At 37.6% G+C, this 20,977-nt stretch overlaps 1 protein-coding gene across 5 annotated transcripts in view; it reads right to left on the reverse strand.

Moving 5' to 3' along the window:
- LOC137651315 (4-trimethylaminobutyraldehyde dehydrogenase-like) overlaps window positions 1-20,977 on the reverse strand; it is a 44,843-nt gene that overhangs the window by 14,971 nt on the left and 8,895 nt on the right. For 3 of the 5 annotated variants that reach the window (XM_068384584.1, XM_068384585.1, XM_068384586.1), the window contains exons 3-13: window positions 17,022-17,132; window positions 16,180-16,263; window positions 15,181-15,280; window positions 12,011-12,123; window positions 9,965-10,096; window positions 8,921-9,007; window positions 8,604-8,744; window positions 7,742-7,930; window positions 7,514-7,621; window positions 3,880-3,998; window positions 2,399-2,630 (exon numbers count right to left, since the gene is read on the reverse strand). In XM_068384584.1, coding sequence (XP_068240685.1) covers window positions 2,411-2,630; window positions 3,880-3,998; window positions 7,514-7,621; window positions 7,742-7,930; window positions 8,604-8,744; window positions 8,921-9,007; window positions 9,965-10,096; window positions 12,011-12,123; window positions 15,181-15,280; window positions 16,180-16,263; window positions 17,022-17,132 — 1,404 coding nt within the window. In that variant the 3' untranslated portion in view covers window positions 2,399-2,410. Of the gene's footprint in view, window positions 1-1,827; window positions 2,631-3,879; window positions 3,999-7,513; window positions 7,622-7,741; window positions 7,931-8,603; window positions 8,745-8,920; window positions 9,008-9,964; window positions 10,097-12,010; window positions 12,124-15,180; window positions 15,281-16,179; window positions 16,264-17,021; window positions 17,133-20,977 lie in introns of those variants that run through there. The other 2 variants (XM_068384587.1, XM_068384583.1) reach the window with 1 other exon arrangement.

Here is a 20,977-nt window from a genome sequence, read left to right on the forward strand (position 1 = left end):
GGAGGTAGCTTGAGGAACCTCAACTTCGTACGTCTGGCAGACTGGACTGCGTAGAGGAGGAGGAGCGCTCGCAGGAGGAGGTGTAACCTTTTCTGCCTGAAACTCACGCATCAATACCGCAAGCTGCGACTGCATAGACTGTAGCACAGCCATCTTGGGATCAACAGACGTTGAGGTCTGTTGAGGCAGAGCCTTAACAGAAGTTGAGGTCTGTTGAGGTCTCGCCTTACTTCTCTTAGGAGGCGTGCAGTCACCTGATGACTGCGGCGAGTCAGAGCTAGCCCAATGACTACATCCGGGTTGTGCGGTCTGGACTTTGCGCTTAAGAGGTCTTGAGACCTGAGTCCAGCGTTTTCTCCCCGAAAGTTCTTCTGCAGACGAGGAAAATAAGGGCTCAATCGTCTGAGGGTGGAAGTGACGATCTCTGTAAGATACGCCCGCAACCACCGAGGATACTGCTGTGCGCCGATCAAGGCCTGCCGAACCCTTTTGCCCTTCGACATTGCTTCTCCCCTGGGCTTGGGAGCTTGCAAGAGGTCCCGGACTGGGAGGACGACTGGCACGCACAGAAGTACCCTCACGCACAACACTGACACTGACACTAGCACTCGGCACAGCACTGGCACTACCACTTCCCACCGCACTTTTCACCTTAAGTTCCTTGACGTCGGCCAAGAGGAACTTGTGGTCACTCACTACCGATTCCACTTTGTCACCTAAAGCCTGAATGGCACGCAAAACATCAGACATATCAGGCTGAGCACAAATAGTAGGATCGGGGGTAGCCACTACAGGGGGAGGAAAAGGTTGAGGATCATGGGGTGAGGAATAAAGTGAAGAGCGAGCCGAACTCCTCCTAACTCTCTCTCTCTCTAACTTAGTAGTGTACTTGAGGAATCGAACAAATTCAAGTTCCGAAAGTCCGGCGCATTCCTCACATCGTTCTTCCAACTGACAGGATTTTCCCCGACAGTTGGAACAAACGGAGTGAGGATCAACCGAGGCCTTCGGAATACGCCTAATACAAGTCCTACATCGCCTATGGGGAGGAGCTTGAGCAAGGTCGGACATTTTGAATCAAAGAACAGTCAAGGGGGGATTCCAAAAAAAGCCAAATATCGTTAAACCATTAATCAAAACTAATCTAAAAGCTATCTAAGCTAAAAGACAAGTATCCTGTATAGCGAAAGCTGAAATCTTAGAGAAATACTTCACCAAAACCGTGAAAAAGACTCCAAAATTAAGAGCGTATCCATGAATGTCTTGCCGGAAGCACGACAGAGGAAAAATTGAAGTGGTGTCAACAAGAAGTACTATAGTACCTGGCCACAGGTGGCGCTGGTGAGTACACCCCCTTCTTGTATAGTGATCGCTGGCTTATCCCATCCGTAGAATTCTGTCGGGCAACGGAGTTGACAGCTACATGATTATCGGGTAAGATTAATATTGAAAACCTCCTTTTGATAAGAGAGCTAAACACCTCTACCGTAATAATCTGAGAAAATGTACCATAATTGATCACCATCATATTTCTTTTCTATAACTAAATCTTCACCACAAAGAAGATTTAACTAATACTACACAAGAGATTTCACTGCTTTTAAAGTTTTCGGAAAACAATGGAATAGATAACTTCCTGTAAAACGAGATATCTATATGTTTTAACATGAAGACAGTGATTGAGTCTTAAAAGTTTCCTAAAACAATGTTTAAAAACAGATACAAAATATTTTTCATAAATAGGTATGATCCAGCAGAATCTATACCTTCGTTCATTTCTTGATGTCAATACTAAACAAGATTAAAAATTACTCTTACACCAAAAGATTAGGAATGTCATTTATTGTAATTTATTCTACAAAAAGATTACTATAGTTGAAACATGTTTTTAAACTATAAACAGCTAAAATATTATTCTACATTTTTATCATCACCTATTAGTCTAGGACTCAATCAAAGTATGTAGAGAAAGAAAAGGTTAAAGAAGTTGGTCAGGTATGCAGAAAGTGACCAAAAGGGATTACATAAAAGGACAAAAGAAAATATGGCCGGCAACGTAAAGACTGCTGCAAAGAACCAGTAGTCTAAGTCTAAATTTTGCATTAAATATGAAGAATTATACACCGGGGAAATCAGTACACTGTAGTTTCTTTGCTGTGATAAAAATATTTCAATTAATTGTACATCTAAAAATAATCAATATTAAACCAATACTTAAGATAAAAGATTGTACTTTTCACAGAGTATCAAAATGAACTCTGTATACTATAAGTAACAATTGTAATAAAATATATTTTTCTATACATTAACAATAGCACCAACTGCTGTAAAAATCCCATTTAAAATGCCAATAAACCTAGTAACATGAAAAAGTTATAATACACTAAAAGTGACTTACATTGCAAAAACTTTATTCCTGGTATAAAGGGCCACAGTCAACATCCCCCATTTCAACATACACAGTACGAGTCTGCGTGAAGAAATCAATAACAGCCATGCCATTTTCTCTTCCTACTCCACTGTGTTTATATCCTCCAAATGGCAATTCAGTTGGATACAAGTTGTATGTATTAATCCACACTGTTCCAGCCTCAATAGAATTAGCAACCCTATGTCCACGTTGAATATCCCTGAAAAGAAATGAAAGAGTTAATATAGTACAGATATTTGTGAATCTCAAGATATTATTGTAATGTTCAGTACTACAGTTTAACAAAAGCAAGTAGCTAGCCTCAGGGTTTTTTGAAATGGGAGAAAATTGTATCATCATCATCATCTCCTACGCCTATTGACACAAAGGGCCTCGGTTAGATTTCGCCAGTTGTCTCTATCTTGAGCTTTTAAATCAATTCATCCATTTATCACTCCCACTTCATAGTCCTCAGTCATGTATGCTTGGGTCTTCCAACTCTTCTAGTGCCTTGTGGAGCCAAGTTGAAAGTTTAGTAATCTCTCTTAGGCAGTGCAAAGAGCATGCCCAAACCATCTCCATATACCCCTCACCATGATCTCATCCACATATGGCACTCGAGTAATCTCTTTTAGTTTCATTTCTAATCCGGTATAGGATGTATTTTATAAGTTGAATAGCAGAGTGGGGGGAAAACCTTACTTTACAACTAAAATTAATTATTTCAATGCCTACTTGAAATTCATGTGCTATTCATTATTTTGATGAAAAGGTCGGCTGTTATAACAAACATTTTTATAAAGAAATGTGAAATTCCATGTTCTCAACTGTTAAGATGCAGTGCGGAGTAGTGCAGTTGTGTAACCAATGCCATCCCCAACTGCTGCCATCTTGATTTCTCATTCTTCTTATATATAAGTATTGTATGGAAAAATATGAACAACTGTGATTAGAGAGACTGGTGAAACTTTCACAAACTTTAGGGAAGTATTGAAATAACTGTTTTTACTCTGAAAATTAGGCTTATTTCAAATCAAATTTCTTGATATTCATGTGCAAAATACCACAATGCCCTGGTTGGAGAGAGTGTTACTCAGTCTATCAAGAGTAAGGTGTAAATGTCAAAGACCTAACTTTGAATTCAACTTTGTATATACACATCTTGGTTGTTCCTACTGTAATCTGTATACATTCCTAAATTCTCAATATAGGAGTTTTGTTCCTAACCCTGTCCACTCAAGATACACCAGCCATACTTCTCAGACACTTTATCTAAAACACATTCAAGGGACACTACTGTTTTCGATTTTACTGTTCATTACTCCACTGTATTTACACACAACACCAAAAACACTTCCAGCAAAGTGGATAACCCTTAACTTTTTAACAAGTAAAAGCTATTGTTTGAATGAATGAAACTAAATATCCTCACCAGTGAGAGATTACTTGACAAACAGATGCCCACTTACTTTGTAAAAACAGCTCCTGCCAAGCCAAAATCTGTTTTATTAGCTCTTTGAATAGCTTCCTCTTCTGTGTCAAATTCTAATATTGAAGCTATCGAACCAAACACCTCTTCTTTAACAACCTGTAATTAGATAAAATATCTGAAATATACTTGAATTTTTCAGCAGAAGCTACTGTGAATATAAAAAAAAAAAATTTCAGAATGGTTGAGTAGTTTGTCATGATGTGTACAAATAAAAGAAATCCATGCTCGTTAGTTTTCAAATTGATTAGTAACTAAAATCTAATCTTGTTGGGACAGGCATTACAAGATGTGATATCAATCACAACACAAAACTTTCTAACACCAACTGAGAGTACTTTACAATCACTGATGAAAGTCTTTACTAGCAGGCCTTTATTAAAGAAAAATCTATGTCAACAATCTACAGTCCACCCGTTACTTCCCAATCCAATTCTGTCAAGATTATAAAACTTCACACCATTGAATCCAAAATATTTTTCTTTCCTTATACTGTGAGATTATAAACCAGTCTTCCTGGCAATGTTATAGATGTTAATAGGAAGAAAAGTTGAAATACTACTGTCATTTCAAGTGCCAAATAAACAGTCTTGGAATAAAATTACCGTTGACATTTGAATTATACTGTATATACTGTATAGACAGTAATACTTGAAGATTCAAAAATAATTCATGCCGTACTGGCTTTCGTATTATGATCTTTTTGTATGAAGTGATGTTTTACACGTAAATCGCCTAATTCACTCTAAGCCCTAAAAAAACACTACATTAAATTCTATAATAAAGGTATACAGTAACCACAATGAAGTAAGGGCAAATACATTTGAATTATTCAATATACCTAACATAACCACTAATACCTGTACATGAAGTAGTAAAGGAAATAGTTATTAAAACATAATGCAATAATAAATGGAAAATAATACAGTACGAATATGTGGAACATTACTTTTCGAGTGAGGCGTTGTCCAAAAGTGAAAGTGGCTTCATAGGAGGAAGACAAACGGCAGAAAACATTTAACAAGTGGCAGAAAACATGAGCACTTAACTTTACGAAACACATTAACAAATGGCAGAAAACATTATCACTCAACTTTACAAAAAACTTATAATCAAATTTCTTTTTTTGCCTTTTTCTAGTTTTTTGTTACTTTACAATTCGTACATTCTAAATTTCCTCAATTTCTTCTGCTCTTCCACTTTTTCCATTTCTTCAGATCACTTTAACCTTCACCTTGCCCTACTAATGGGCTCTTTAAAAGAATAACGATCTAAGAAAGCTTGTTTCTGCCTACTTTTTAAAATGTTCTTGAAATGACTCTGGCAAATGTCAATACACTGAGTAAAAACATGACCTGTGTGAACCTTTTTGGGGTGTTTCTTTTCTATGAAATCTGCCATTTTACGATAAAGAGATAGCATCTCCTTAATTTCTGTCATTGTCGTAGTCGTATCTATATCCTCCACCTCCTCGTCACCAGAGAACTGTTCCTGAACGATGTTTGGTTGCATGGCATTCATCTCCTTAAGGTCATCCGTCGTAAGCTTCTCAGGGTGCTCCTCAAGAAGCTCATTAATGTCGTCTTTATCAATGACCAGCCCCATGGACCTCCTGAGTAAACCAGTCATGGAACAGGTTTGGGATCTTCAAATGGTTTCAGCTTCAGCTAGGCTTTCGTGGAATCCCTCGAAGTCTCGTGTGCAGATGGCATCAATCCACAGCTTCTTCCACGAAGAAAACTCCTGTCAAGCTTGATCGATAAGTCGGAGGTACAACGCTCCCTCCAAAATACACTCTGGGTGAGGTTTGCCCTATGCCATCGGTGATTTCAATCGTATAGTTTCTTGAAGTTCGAAATCACTTGCTGGTCCATGGGCTGGAGAGGGGTGGTATTAGGTGGAAGGTAGAGAACCTTAATAAAGGAATATTCCAGAAGGATATCTTCCTCGAGGCTAGAAGGGTGAGCAGGGGCGTTGTCCAACACCAACAGACATTTTAGAGGGAGGTGCTTCTCTTCCAAATATTTTTTTACAATCAGACCGAAACAGGGGTTTACCCACTTGAAGAACAGTATCGTTATTCAAGCTTTCACAGTGACCCTCCACACCATTGGAAGCTTCTCCTTGAGCACTTTGTGGAACCTGAAGGCTTGAGGATTCTTTGAATAACACCATTAGGGGCTTGACCTTACAATCCCCACTGGTGTTTGCACCGAGTGCAAGGGGGAAACCTGTCCTTCATAGGCTTATGCCCGGCCAGCAGCTTCTCTTCTGACATGATGTAGGTCTGACGAGGCATTATTTTTCTAGATAAGCCCAGCTTTGTCTCAGTTGAAGACCTGCTGGGGACTGTAACCTTTCTAGAGAGTCAAATGTCTTAACAAAGGCCTTGGCCGTTTTCGTGACTGAGCTGGCGGCCTCCCAATGCCCCACCACTGAATGAATGCCAGTCCGTCTCTTGAATTTTCAAACCACCCCTGTGAAGCCTTGAACTCTGTGGGTGCCTACTGTGATGTCCCTTCTCCTGTGTCATCTTCAGCCTGAACGTGTATGAGATCACCGAAAATGGCGTTGGCTTTGAGGCAGATTATCATCTCTGTGATCGTGTCGCCAGCAATTTCCTTCTGCTTAGTCTCTTCATCTCATCAAGGATGTGGCTCCTCTTACATGAAAACGCAGTCACGCCCTTAGGTGTTGCTGCTTTAATAACTTCCTTCTGCTTAGGGATGGAGCCTATCATAGGCGGATTTCAGCCATACTCCTTAGCGATTACACTCGATCACATGCAAGCCTCATATTTCTTGATTATCTCGAGCTTTATCTCCATAGAAAGCATCCTCTTCTTCTTTCCTTGAACATCAGCAACATTCTTGGGACCCAAGGCTATAGAATTACAAGTTGAATAACGCAATGCGAAAACTGTAAGTACGTAAGCAAAATCAACAACATAAATTCAATACGAATGATAGCACTGCTGAAAGGAAATGGTCGAGGAACGCTGATACATAGATGCATGATGGGAAAGATGCTGACCAATAGGAGAGCACGATCTTACAGTAATAACTAGCATCAGGGTAGGGAGATAACTAAAGGAAGAGCAGGATGATGGCGAGTTCTCAGTTTAGCGGCGTGCAAATTTTAAAACCATTTTTCAGCGGCCGGGCGAATTTCGTTTCGTATCATGACGGGTTTTTCGTAATATGAGGCGTAAAAATCTTGGTATGTATTTTTCGTAAAATGAGTTTTTCATATGCAGTACAGAAACTTTCGTACCGAGAGGTATTACTTATCAATGTTTTCATGCTTCAAATATTTTCCATTTAGGTAATCTTTGCATGTTAATTGTTCTCTTTGGCTTGCTGCACAGTAATGGAGGTAATTTTGCAATTATGAGTACAGCACTTTAACCAGCTCACATAGTAAATATCTAATTCCTAATAGGTGGGCAATTATAAATCATGCTAACCCTAATTAAAAGAGCAACTAATAAGGATCAAACTACTGCATGCAAAAATAGATGTGTGATTGTTATGCTAAATCATACACTTTTTTGTGTATTTATAAATAAATCTTTAAGCCATTCTAAAACCGTACACAAAATAAAATATTTTTACCGTCATGTCATCCTTGCAGTCTACTAAGACTGCTGGTGATAAGTAATAGCCTCCAGATAATTCTCCTTCCAGCATAATCCTTTCCCCTCCACAAAGTAAGGTTGCTCCCTGTCAAGAAAATCACATAATATAATAAGTCACAAACAAATCGCAGTATTCTTAGAATTAAATAAACTTCATTTCACCATAAATTTAAGAAAATGATTAACTAAATCTCAAACCACTTGCCTCTTCTTTTGCTGTTGAAATATAACCCAACACCTTTTTGGCATGATCTTCGTGTATTGTTGCTCCCACAGTAGTGTCTTCTGCAAATGGATTCCCTATTTTCAATTTATTGGTTGCATCAACTAATTGTTTCACAAACTCCTTAAATATGCTCTTCTGAACGAACACCCTAGTACCATTAGAACAAACCTGGAATTAATGAGATATTAAAAAATTTAATAAGAGTTTCCATAGTCAGGATTTAAATGTGTCATATAAAGAGACCCTAATGAACACAGTATACTATACTGGATTATCATGATGAATTCAAAATCAGCTCAACATAATACACAAACCGAGATTTTATATACCAGAAGAAATATAAAGTACTAAAATACACATAGTTAAAAATAAATCCAAGCATGCTAAACAAATAATGACTCAACACATAACTGACAGGTATTAACATTTACCTATATATATTGTGTGAAAAGATTATTTACAATGTCATATATAATGACATATGAGAGATCTTTCTATAAAGATGCCTTGGGGCCAAAACTGGCAGGTACATAAATGGTATAAAATTTCAAATGATTTTTTTTTTTTTTTTGCTATGGTATGGCTTGTAACTCCAAGAATCTTGGGAGCAAATCAAGATAATTTAGGGCTAAACCCTATTTTTCTCATTTAATTGTCAGAAGTTCATGAGCTTTTTATGTTCTAAGAAAGTATACTGAAGGCAATGAGTGGGTAGGCACATATAAGGTGTAGACTTCCAATAAAAGTTTTCGGCTCCTTATAAAGCACAATTTTATTTCCATGGTACATCACTATATTCTAATTATCTTAGAATATCAAGTTGATAAGAGTGTTTACTTACTTGACCCTGTGATAGAAAGTTAGCCATCAATGTAGCTTTGATAGCGTTCTTCATATCAGCATCCTCAAATATGATGAGAGGTGATTTGCCTCCCAATTCGAGAGTTACAGCCTTAATTCCCTGGGCTCCTGTTGCCATTACCTTTGAAGAATAGTATAGGAAATATATAGAAAAATACTAGGCTAATGCAAGCAATGCTTATATCTGTTTATAAGTAGTTATCATGATAAAAAGATGTAAGAGTTGGAATTATCTATCATAAAATATCAATGTTTGATAATCTATACATGATAGACATAAAAAATATAGTTAATTACCTTTACACCTGTTGGAACAGAACCAGTGAAAGACAGCTTAGCAACATCAGGATGACTACATAGAAAAGCTCCAGTTTCGCCTTCACCCTTTTCAAATTAGATAACACACAACTACAGTGTAGTACAAAACTATAATAAAACTAAAAAGCTTTGCTATTCTAAAGTATTTTCAACTATGATACTTTAAAATTATGAGATAATCAAATTACATATAAGAATTTTAATATCTCACAGTATAACACCACCTTCTTTCTAGACAATTGTGACATAGTTGGGAGCAATTAAGTAACAATTGTTGACTAGAGGAAATATATTTCCTTTATACAGTACTATCAAGTAATTTTTCTCCTTTCACTATCATCACATCTAGCACTTAGCAAATCAGTGGGTTAGAGGTCAGCACAGTTGGTAATCCCATGGTTTTAATGCTATGAAACAAAAATAATTTGAAACCAACCATGTATGGATCACTTCTATAATTACTTTGCTGAACCTGAGACTTGCACTGATTCTGGTTGAACACACTGAGGATACATATGCTAAGACATCTTAAGCTTAATGGAAGACATCTAAAAATCAAAATTTGTATTCAAGAAAAGTGTTATATCACACAATGAATAATGCAAGGCAGAGTCAGAAATATCTACTCAACTGACACCAGCAATGAATCTCTCGCATAACATCACAAACTTCTAAAGTAATCGGTATTTTTCTTGACTCTACAAGCCTGAATTCTTTAACAGGAGTATATCTTCGGCTTCAAGAAGCCTTAAAACTCTGGAAAACTTACTTCATAATAAATAAAGGTAACATGATATCCAACTGAGGTATTTCAATCAAGAATTTCATAAGAAAGAAAAGTACTGTAGTTTCTAAAATATTTCATAATAACCTCATAATTACCGGTAGATTGTAAACTGCACAACACACTTTAAACCCTTTTTTAGTTTCTTATATTACTGTAGTTAAAAAACACCTCAATTTTGCACAGCTTCCATTCGCAACCCATTTCTGTATAAAACCAAAGTAACAAAATATTCTTACCTGTATTACATTGTATACTCCATCAGGCACACCAGCTTCCTTAAAAACCTCTCCTAACGTGACAGCAGTAACAGGTGTGAATTGCGAAGGTTTATAAACAAATGTATTACCACATGCCAATGCAGGTGCTACCTGAAAGACCAGATTAATATACAGAATATTGCATATCCAATAGAATAAAAAGATCCAAATACTAATCAAAACATGAAAACTGAAATGTAACACTTTCCAAACCAAAGTTTTGTTTGGTGTAAAGAACTTTTAATCAGAGTCCTTTATCATGATTGCAGTTTTACAAAGTACAGTAGTTTCACCAATCCACCAATTCACATTTCTATGTTACTAGCTTTCATCCTCACCACAGCTTCTACAACTAACTAACTCCACATTTAAACTTCACTCATAGCTAAAACAAAAACTTAAACATTATATTTAAAACAGACCTTTGACAAATGTAGAAAATTTAAGTGATTCATGCAACATACAGAAATTATACACTTTGAAGCAAACTCCCACACCCCCCCCCCAAAAAAAAAAAAATATCATTATTACAGTATTACTAGAGTCACACAGTTATAGATGCTCAGTACAAGAAAAGGATATTGAAAAGTAAAGTACAGTACTGCATAAGTACGTAAGAGAAACAGCAAAGAAAATAATATGAAAAAATTATCAATAAAGTGGCGTACAGTAAAATAAATACAGACACAAAGATTGTGTGAAAAATCAAAGATGCTGCAATTAAACTTCATGTTTGAGAAACTGGACTGCTAGACTTTAAGAGAGCAAAAAGAATACCAGTACATGAAAATACAATGGGAAGAATTTGCTATAGAATGAAAGGAGGTTGCACAAAGTAAAGCCCTGTCCACACGATCGAGCATGCCCGACGGGCTAACAGTGATATCAGACCACAATAGTTAGTACGAATGAGGGTTAATGATGTCAGAAGCAGGAAAACCACAGACAGGGATCTAGCAACATACAGTGTTGACAGATCCCTGCCTTTAATTTTCCCGCTTCTGACGTCATCAACCCTCATATTCACTAACTATTGTGGCCTGATATCACTGTTTGCCTGTCGGGCATGCTCGATCGTGTAGACAGGGCTTAAGTTTTAAGGGAGGATTTCTAACTAACCCAGTCCAATTGGTTACAAAGGCAAGGAAAACATTACCAATTTAAAAAATATTTTATACTGTTATTAGCTATACAAAGCAGAGTCTTTTAGAATAGAAATAGAAATTTGTTTAAGTAGTTAACAACAGATAATGAGAGGGGCTAGTAGACACACCCACGATTCTGTAAAAACCTCTTCAATTTTGACCTTCGGCTCCAAACTGAGAGAGGTGGTTCAAGTGGGAAGCTTAACTTTAAAAACATTTTCAAAACTTGTTAATTTTTTTTTCTGAATGTTAACAAACCTCTCCTCTTTTAACATGGAGAGACACTTTTATAGGTGGAAGGAAGTCTCCACAGAACTGAACTGGGTGATTGCAACATTTCTTTGGGATAGATTGATCACCAAAAATATTAAAAGACTTTTTTAATAAGCCAATTTATTTTTTGCAATATTCTGCTTTGTCTTCAAAATAAAAGAAAAGGCCAGAAAGCAACCATTCAAAACTGAAGGAATAATTAAATGAATTAATAACCTTAGTTATAGGGCACGACAGTACATCAGTACTTGTTGTGGTCAAAGACAAAAGTGAAGTATTTTGGATAGGAGAGTGATTGGGACTTGTCGCCCTTGCTCAACCCTAGTCTTAACTACTTTTCAATGAATTCAATGGCCGCTCTGCTAAAGACATTCCCTATTTTATAGGACAAAAGGTTTTTATATGCGTATGAAAAAAGAGACATTCAATGTATATGCTATGATACTGTACATACAGAGGATCAAGCCAGATTTAAGCCCCTGGGCTTATAGTATCCTGCTTTTCCAACTATGGTTGTAGCTTAGCAATAATAATAATACTACAAATAATAAAACAAGAGCAATTTTCAAGAGTAGAATGTGTGAGAAAACTTGAAAAAACAAATTACCTTCCAAACACATGTCTGCAAGGGAAAATTCCATGCACCAATACCTCCAATGACTCCCAAAGGCTGTCGCTGAACCATGGCAAAAGACCCACCACTTAGAGGTACATGCTGACCTGCAATTAAAAATCATATAATAATGAAGCTGATAAAATAAGGGAAAAAATATGGGATATGCAGAAAACATAGCACTTCAGTCATTCACCTCTTGGTATGGGTAGAAGAAAGACTTTAGCTATGGCAAACAGCTCTTCTGGGAAAAGGACACACCAAAACTAAACCATTGTTCTCTAGTCTTGGGAAATGCTATAACCTCTGTACCATGGACTTCCACTGTCTTGGGTTAGAGTTCTCTTGCTTGAGGGTACACTCGAGCACACTATCTCATTTCTCTTCCTCTTGTTTTGTTAAAATTCTTATAGGTTATACAGGAGATATTTATTTTAATGTTGTTACTCTTCTTAGGATATTCTATTTTCCTTGGGCTTTTAGCATCCTACTTTCACAACTAGTATTATAACTTAGCAAGTAATAATAATAAATCCATGAAAATTTATATTCCAAGTTTTTTTTTTTTTTTAAATTTAAGCCAAATGGTTCAATGCTAGGGTAGGGGAAGCTATTCAAAACCAAGGTGGAACTGGAAGAAAACCGCGACTTGCACTATGATGAAGTAAAAGTTAAGAGGTTGGGCAGAAAGATGGAATAAAGAAAGCGAGAATGAAGGTAAAGTATTAGACACAAAAAGTGGGTGCCCTTAAGGGCTGTCTGGATGTTACAAAGACCATTCAGGATTTAGAATTTAGATTAATGTATTTGGGCTTTATTGCCCTACATTAGGGCCTGTGAGGCTATTCCAAACCAGAGTTACGCTATCAGGTTAAATTTACTGAATATTGGAAAGCAAGATAGAAGAAAAGAACCAAGGTCATCGGTAAAATAGAATGATATAAAGCAAATGCAATTAGGGGTAGAAGGTACGCTGCGAAAACCATAAGTAATGCCAATAGCCCCAACAAGGAGTAGTTCATCTCTGTATGGAAAGTGTGTAGTACTGTAATGAATATACAATAAAAATATTTAAAAATCAAATTAAGTTAAATAAAGATAATGAAATAAGTAACCAATAATCTATGAAACAAAACTTGTCAACCAGCTTAAAACAAAATATGAAGCACTAAGTTTTAACTGCTGAAGTTCTCATAATTCAACTACTGTACTATATATGATTAAGAGGACACTGTCACAATTTGGTCACAGCCAAAATAAAAAAAAAATAGAAAACTGTGGAGCAAAATTTTTGGAATTAACTGCATACCTACTACTGTGTGGTGGAAGGTAAAGTCTGGGAAAATCTAAACTCAAAAGATAGTCAGTTTCATGAAAACAAACCATGTACAATGTACAATGAGCCAATTGAACGTAAGTACAAGTACAAGAGATCAATATCCAGATCAAGATTCAGTAATTGACAAGATCTCAGTATTTTGTACAACAATTTAAGATGAGAGTCACCTGCTGAAGACAATGTTCCAAACACCTTCAAAGACATTCTCAATAAAACAACTTCTTGTTCAATGCAAGAAAAGTCAGTGCAGAAATGTTTCTCAAAAGAGAATTTGAAATAAAAATTAAACATCTTTCAAATAAGCTACATATATTTATGGAAACAGTCAATGAAAACATCTGGATGGGGGGATTCAAAGTCTTTTACCTACTAACAAACATATTTTTAGTTTTGTCAGGGTTTAAAAGTTCACCTATATAATTAACACCATGCACTAGATTTGGTTAGATTTCTGTTAAAGAAAATTCTACAACCACAGGTCCACTCTCAAAAAGACTGAAAAATTGCATATCAAGTGTATATACAGGTAATAAAAATAAATAATTTTAAAACAATTATCTACTTCAATATTCACTTGATGGTCATATCACTTCTCTCTTGAAGCTGATATCTAATACAACACTAAAGAATTTCCCATTTTCTTACTTTGTAATAACTCTGGCCATTGAGTGGAATACGGTTAGAAGGTGGGTTACCCTGAGGGACACCAGCAGTTACATTCCTTTAGCCTCCATGGTGCTCCATAAAAACTGCTCTGTAATCTACTAGCTAGAACTTGAATAATACAGTACAATGCTAAGAACTAACCAACCAATTACCATTTCATATGTTTGAAAAATAAAGAGCTTAATGATAACACAGTTAAACTTGGGATTAAAGTCATGACCAGAATATGGGCCTTTCTATTATTATTATTATTATTATCATTACTATTATTATTACTTGCTAAGCTACAACACTAATTGGTAAAGCAAGATGCTATAAGCCCAGGGGCTCCAACAAGGAAAGTAGCCTAGTGAGGAAAGGAATTAAAGAAATAAATAAACTACAATAGAAAGTAATTAAAAATTAAAATAAAATATTTTATGAATAGTAACAACATAAAAATAAAGCTTTCATATATAAATATAAAAACAAAAAACAAAAGGAAGAGAAATAAAATAGAATAGTGTGCCAAATGTACCCTAAAGCAGGAGAACTCTACCCCAAGACAGTGGAAGACCATGGTACAGAGACAATGACGCTACCCAAGACAAGAGAACAATACAATGGTTTGATTTTAGTGTCCTTCTTTTAGAAGAGCTGCTTAGCTAAAGTCTCTCTTCTACCCTTACAAAGAGGAAAGTAGTCACTGAACAATTACAGTGCAGTAGTTAACTACTTGAGCAAAGAAGAATTGTTTGGTAATCTTAGTATTGTCAGGTGTACGAGAATAGAGAAAAGTATGTAATGAATAAGCCAAACTATTCAGGTCATGTGTAGGCAAAGGGAAAATGAACCATAACCAGAGAGAAAGATCCAAATTGTAAGAACATCACAAGACCCAAGGCAAGTGCAAAAACCAAACTGCAAACTAAGTAACAGATGATTGCCAGTACTTTCAGCATAAGTACAGTATTCAGACATTTTGCCAACAAAAATTCAAATACATCAGATTATATATAAATCTAGTTATTGCTCAGTAATCAGCAGGGCTAGAGATACCACAATCATATTCACCTAATGAAATGACATTAAAACTAATCTAACAGGTACAAAAAGAATAGACTTTCTACTACCTTTCTACTTATCTAGACAAAAATAACAGAAAATGTGATACACTTACCAACTATAGCACCAGCTACACCACCATAATATTCAAGTGCATCAGCACATGATTCTATGTCCACTCGTGCTTCCCATATTGGTTTTCCAGTATCTCTAACCTATGAAAATATAAATGGTACTATAGTACTAGGTAAAAAAAATGACAGCTGAAAGATGTTCGAATAACCTTTAGTATTACATTTAATGGGCTAAACTGTAGAGGGGGGTGGATGCAAGCGTGCATGCACTCACACACACACACACACACAGAGAGAGAGAGAGAGAGAGAGAGAGAGAGAGAGAGAGAGAGAGAGAGAGAGAGAGAGAGAGAGAGAGAGAGAGAAAATATTAGTTTTCAATTCTTTCATCTAATGATTAGAATATAACATAATATTATAGCCAAGGGTACAGTGAAAGATGCATTTTTGTTTACTAAAAGCACATACATTGCACTATGAAGAAAAACAACCCAAATCCAAGGAACTGAAAAAAAATTACAAACATCAACCATGATTAACAACTTTTCTTGAGGAAAACAAAATGAACTGTAATTGCTCTAAACTAATTTCTAGTGGCAGGGCACACAAAATGGTGAGGGAATGGAAAAATAAGGAAACAAAGAGAAGAGCATGGAAAAATATAATCGAGTTCCTTTTGTTAAGAAATTTGAAACGGCTTATAATTTCTTTTTATACAGTACTGTATATGGAAACTACAACAAATAATGGTACATGTACAGTTGACACAAGAATTCCTTGTACACCTCACTCTGAGGAAATGTACCCTACCATACACACTTACAGCATGGTGAGTAACCAAATAGCTTGTGCAGGGAGAGGGAGCACAGTTGGTAAGTGTAACAACACAGGAACTAACTGCGCATTAAGGGTATGACAAGGTGTAGTTCCTCAGAGCAAGGGGTTCAACTGTATAAACACTGAACACAAAATAGACAAATATCCAAGAAAAACAGGTTAAAGATAATATTTATCTAGGTTTTTATAATCTTAAAACTTACCTCTAGTTTTGAAATGTCTTCCAAATTTTCCCGGATGATTCGACTAGCTTCCAATAATTTTCTACCACGTTCTCTACACGAAAGCTGAAAGACACAAAAGTATTCATATTTTACCAATAAATTTTGTCAATTAAAAGCAAAAGGTGTTTGACACAAAGAATGAAAAGCTTCAAGGTTGACTTTCAATATTTTTCAAATTTCCACTGATTGTAATTCATAAATATGCATGCACAATATTTCTATTAATTCATTACGTTTTTCTATCTAAAATCTCTAATCACACAATCCTCTCCATACTTAGCCTCTCCCGAATTGAAAAGAACAGTAAATAAGAGTCAGAAAAAAATTTACAGAACAAAGTTTCTATAACAACAACTACAGTACCTAAAAAGTACTAGCAAAATTCATGTTACGCTCAACATACATGATCAGTGATTCCTAACTTTATTGCAATATGCTAAAAAGGAGTACCGGGTATTCTCCTAGTATGAAATTATCACAATAAAATTTTCTTTGTATGTGGGTTGTAATAATAACTATCTTTTTTCGTCCCAATAGGCGGTGAAGATTCAAATTAATTGCCCTCATATATTTATGATATACTGAGATAAGAACTCATAGTTTCTGTGGCTCTAACCTCCAATTTCCACTGAAAGAAACTCAAGGACTTCACCACAACTTAAGTACAATTATTACATATGGACCTAACCCTAAAGATTATACAGATTACTTATTTAATCTTGGTTGAAATAATTTTGCTTGAATTGTAAGTCCTAGTATGGCAGTAAACCTAGTTCACCATAATATGACTACTGTGCCGTATTGTGTGAAACAAAACTCACCTTGCTCCAACATGGAAACACTTCCTTTGCAGCTGCTACAGCATGTGCTACTTCCTTCTGGCCAGAAACTGGGACTTCACACAACAACTGTCCTGATGCTGGTTCTACTACCTATTTTATCAAAAGATACCATTAACATTACAAAAATTATCATGCATTCTGCTAAAGAGCTCCAATGGGGCATACAAATTAGTGTTTTGTTTTAGTGAGAAGCATGATTAAAATTATCTTTCTGGTATACAGTAAAAATATTCCACACAAGCCCCCTTATTGCCTCCTCCTTGAAAGGTTTTAACATGAATACAACATTGCCAAATGTTCAAGAGATTCGGTCAAACGTATATTACATTTTGTAATAAATTACATGCTAGTCCCTTAAACCCAAAATTTGGTGGCTCAGTTTCTTCTTCGGATATCATCAAGGAATTTATACTATTTCAGTTTTGATTGAAGCAGCTCGTATTACCTTCATGGAGACTTAACAGGACCCAACTGATTCATTATAGCAATAAATATGTTATTTTTATTAATAAAATAAATTTTTGAATATACTTACCCGGTGATCATATAAGCTGTCAGCTCTGCTGCCCGACAGAAAAACCTACGGTCAAAATACGCCAGCGATCGCTATACAGGTAGGGGGTGTACATCAACAGCGCCATCTGTCGAGCAGGTACTCAAGTACTCCATGTAAACACAGAACCAATTTTCTCCTCGGTCCACTGGGTCTCTATTGGGGAGGAAGGGAGGGTCCTTTAATATATGATCACCGGGTAAGTATATTCAAAAATTTATTTTATTAATAAAAATAACATTTTTCAATATTAAACTTAGCCGGTGATCATATAAGCTGATTCACACCCAGGGGGGTGGGTAGAGACCAGCATTACATGTTTACATTATTATGAGCTAAGTATTTTGTATTTCATTTTAGCAGTTATTCAAAATAACAAACATAAAATAAATAAGTACCTGGTAAGGAAGTCGACTTGAACAATTACTCTGCCTTTTTAAGTACGTCTTCCTTACTGAGCCTCGCGATCCTCTTAGGATGCTGAGCGACTCCTAGGAGCTGAAGTATCAAGGGTTGCAACCCATACTAAAGGACCTCATCAAAACCTCTAATCTAGGCGCTTCTCAAGAAAAGAATTTGACCACCCGCCAAATCAACCAGGATGCGAAAGGCTTCTTAGCCTTCCGGACAACCCAAAAAACAACAATAAAAACATTTCAAGAGAAAGATTAAAAAAGGTTATGGAATTAGGGGAATGTAGTGGTTGAGCCCTCACCCACTACTGCACTCGCTGCTACGAATGGTCCCAGGGTGTAGCAGTTCTCGTAAAGAGACTGGACATCTTTAAGATAAAAAGACGCGAACACTGACTTGCTTCTCCAATAGGTTGCGTCCATTATACTCTGCAGAGATCTGTTTTGTTTAAAGGCCACTGAAGTTGCGACAGCTCTAACTTCATGTGTCCTTACCTTCAGCAAAGCATGGTCTTCCTCATTCAGATGGGAATGAGCTTCTCGTATCAACAGTCTGATATAATAGGAAACTGCATTCTTTGACATAGGTAAAGAAGGTTTCTTAATAGCACACCATAAAGCTTCTGACTGTCCTCGTAAAGGTTTAGTTCGTCTTAAATAAAACTTAAGAGCTCTAACAGGGCATAAGACTCTTTCTAGTTCATTTCCAACCAAATTAGAAAGGCTTGGAATATCGAACGATTTCGGCCAAGGACGAGAAGGTAGTTCGTTTTTGGCTAGAAAACCAAGCTGTAAAGAACATGTAGCCGTTTCAGATGAAAATCCGATGTTCCTGCTGAAGGCGTGTATCTCACTGACTCTTTTAGCTGTTGCTAAGCAGACGAGGAAAAGAGTCTTTAAAGTGAGATCTTTAAAGGAGGCTGATTGTAGTGGCTCGAACCTTTCTGACATAAGGAATCTTAGTACCACGTCTAAATTCCAACCTGGTGTGGCCAAACGACGCTCCTTCGAGGTCTCAAAAGACTTAAGGTGGTCCTGTAGATCTTTGTTGTTGGAAAGATATAAGCCTCTGTGACGGAAGACTGCTGCCAACATGCTTCTGTAACCTTTGATCGTGGGAGCTGAAAGAGATCTTTCCTTCCTCAGGTATAAAAGGAAGTCAGCTATTTGGGTTACAGAGGTACTGGTTGAGGATACTGATACCGACTTGCACCAGCTTCGGAAGACTTCCCACTTCGACTGGTAGACTCTAAGAGTGGATGTCCTCCTTGCTCTAGCAATCGCCCTGGCTGCCTCCTTCGAAAAGCCTCTAGCTCTCGAGAGTCTTTCGATAGTCTGAAGGCAGTCAGACGAAGAGCGTGGAGGCTTGGGTGTACCTTCTTTACGTGTGGCTGACGTAGAAGGTCCACTCTTAGAGGAAGAGTTCTGGGAACGTCCACCAGCCATTGAAGTACCTCGGTGAACCATTCTCTCGCGGGCCAGAGGGGAGCAACCAACGTCAACCTTGTCCCTTCGTGAGAGGCGAACTTCTGCAGTACCTTGTTGACAATCTTGAACGGGGGGAATGCATAAAGGTCTAGATGGGACCAATCCAGTAGAAAAGCATCTATATGAACTGCTGCTGGGTCCGGGATTGGCGAGCAATAAGTTGGGAGCCTCTTGGTCATCAAGGTTGCAAAGAGATCTATGGTAGGTTGGCCCCATGTGGCCCATAGTCTCTTGCACACATTCTTGTGTAGTGTCCATTCTGTTGGGATGATTTGACCCTTCCGACTGAGGCGGTCCGCCATGACATTCATGTTGCCTTGAATGAACCTCGTTACTAGAGACAGGTTTAGATCTCTTGACCAGGTGAGGAGGTCCCTTGCGATCTCGTACAACGTCATAGAATGGGTCCCTCCTTGCTTGGAGATGTACGCCAAGGCCGTGGTGTTGTCTGAGTTCACCTCCACCACCTTGCCTAGAAGGAGGGACTTGAAGCTTTTCAAGGCCAGATGAACTGCCAGTAGCTCCTTGCAGTTGATATGTAACGTTCTTTGATCCGAGTTCCAAGTGCCCGAGCATTTCCGACCGTCTAATGTCGCACCCCAGCCCGTGTCCGATGCGTCCGAGAAGAGAACGTGGTTGGGGGTCTGAACAGCCAGGGGCAGACCCTCTCTGAGGTAGATGTTGTCCTTCCACCAAGTCAGTGATGACTTCATCTTCTCGGAAATGGGGATCGAGACCGCTTCTAGCGTCTTGTCCTTTCTCCAGTGAACAGCTAGGTGAAATTGAAGGGGACGGAGGTGCAGTCTCCCTAACGCAATGAACTGGTCCAGTGATGAAAGCGTCCCTATCAGACTCATCCACTGTCTGACTGAACATCGGTCCTTCTTTAGCATGTTCTGGATGCATCCTTGGGCTTGACTTATTCTGGGGGCCGACGGAAAAGCCCGAAAAGCTTGACAGTGAATCTCCATCCCTAGGTACACTATAGTTTGGGATGGGACCAGTTGGGACTTTTCCATATTGACCAGGAGACCCTATTCCTTGGTCAGATCTAGAGTCCACTTTAGATTCTCCAGACAGCGACGACTGGACGAAGCTCTTAGAAGCCAGTCGTCCAAATAGAGGGAGGCTCTGATGTCTGCTAAATGCAGGAATTTGGCAATATTCCTCATCAGTTTCGTAAAGACAAGAGGCGCCGTGCTTAGGCCAAAGCACAGGGCTTGAAATTGGTAGACAACTTTCCCGTAAACGAACCTTAGAAAAGGTTGGGAATCTGGGTGGATGGGGACGTGAAAGTAAGCGTCCTTGAGGTCTAAAGAGACCATCCAGTCTTCCTTCCTGACCGCTGCTAGAACAGACTTTGTCGTCTCCATGGCGAACGTCTGCTTTGTGACAAAGACATTCAGAGCACTGACGTCTAGCACCGGTCTCCACCCTCCTGTCTTCTTTACCACTAAGAAGAGACGGTTGTAGAAGCCCGG

Source organism: Palaemon carinicauda, chromosome 12, assembly GCF_036898095.1.
Source record: "Palaemon carinicauda isolate YSFRI2023 chromosome 12, ASM3689809v2, whole genome shotgun sequence".
Lineage (NCBI taxonomy): Eukaryota > Metazoa > Arthropoda > Malacostraca > Decapoda > Palaemonidae > Palaemon > Palaemon carinicauda.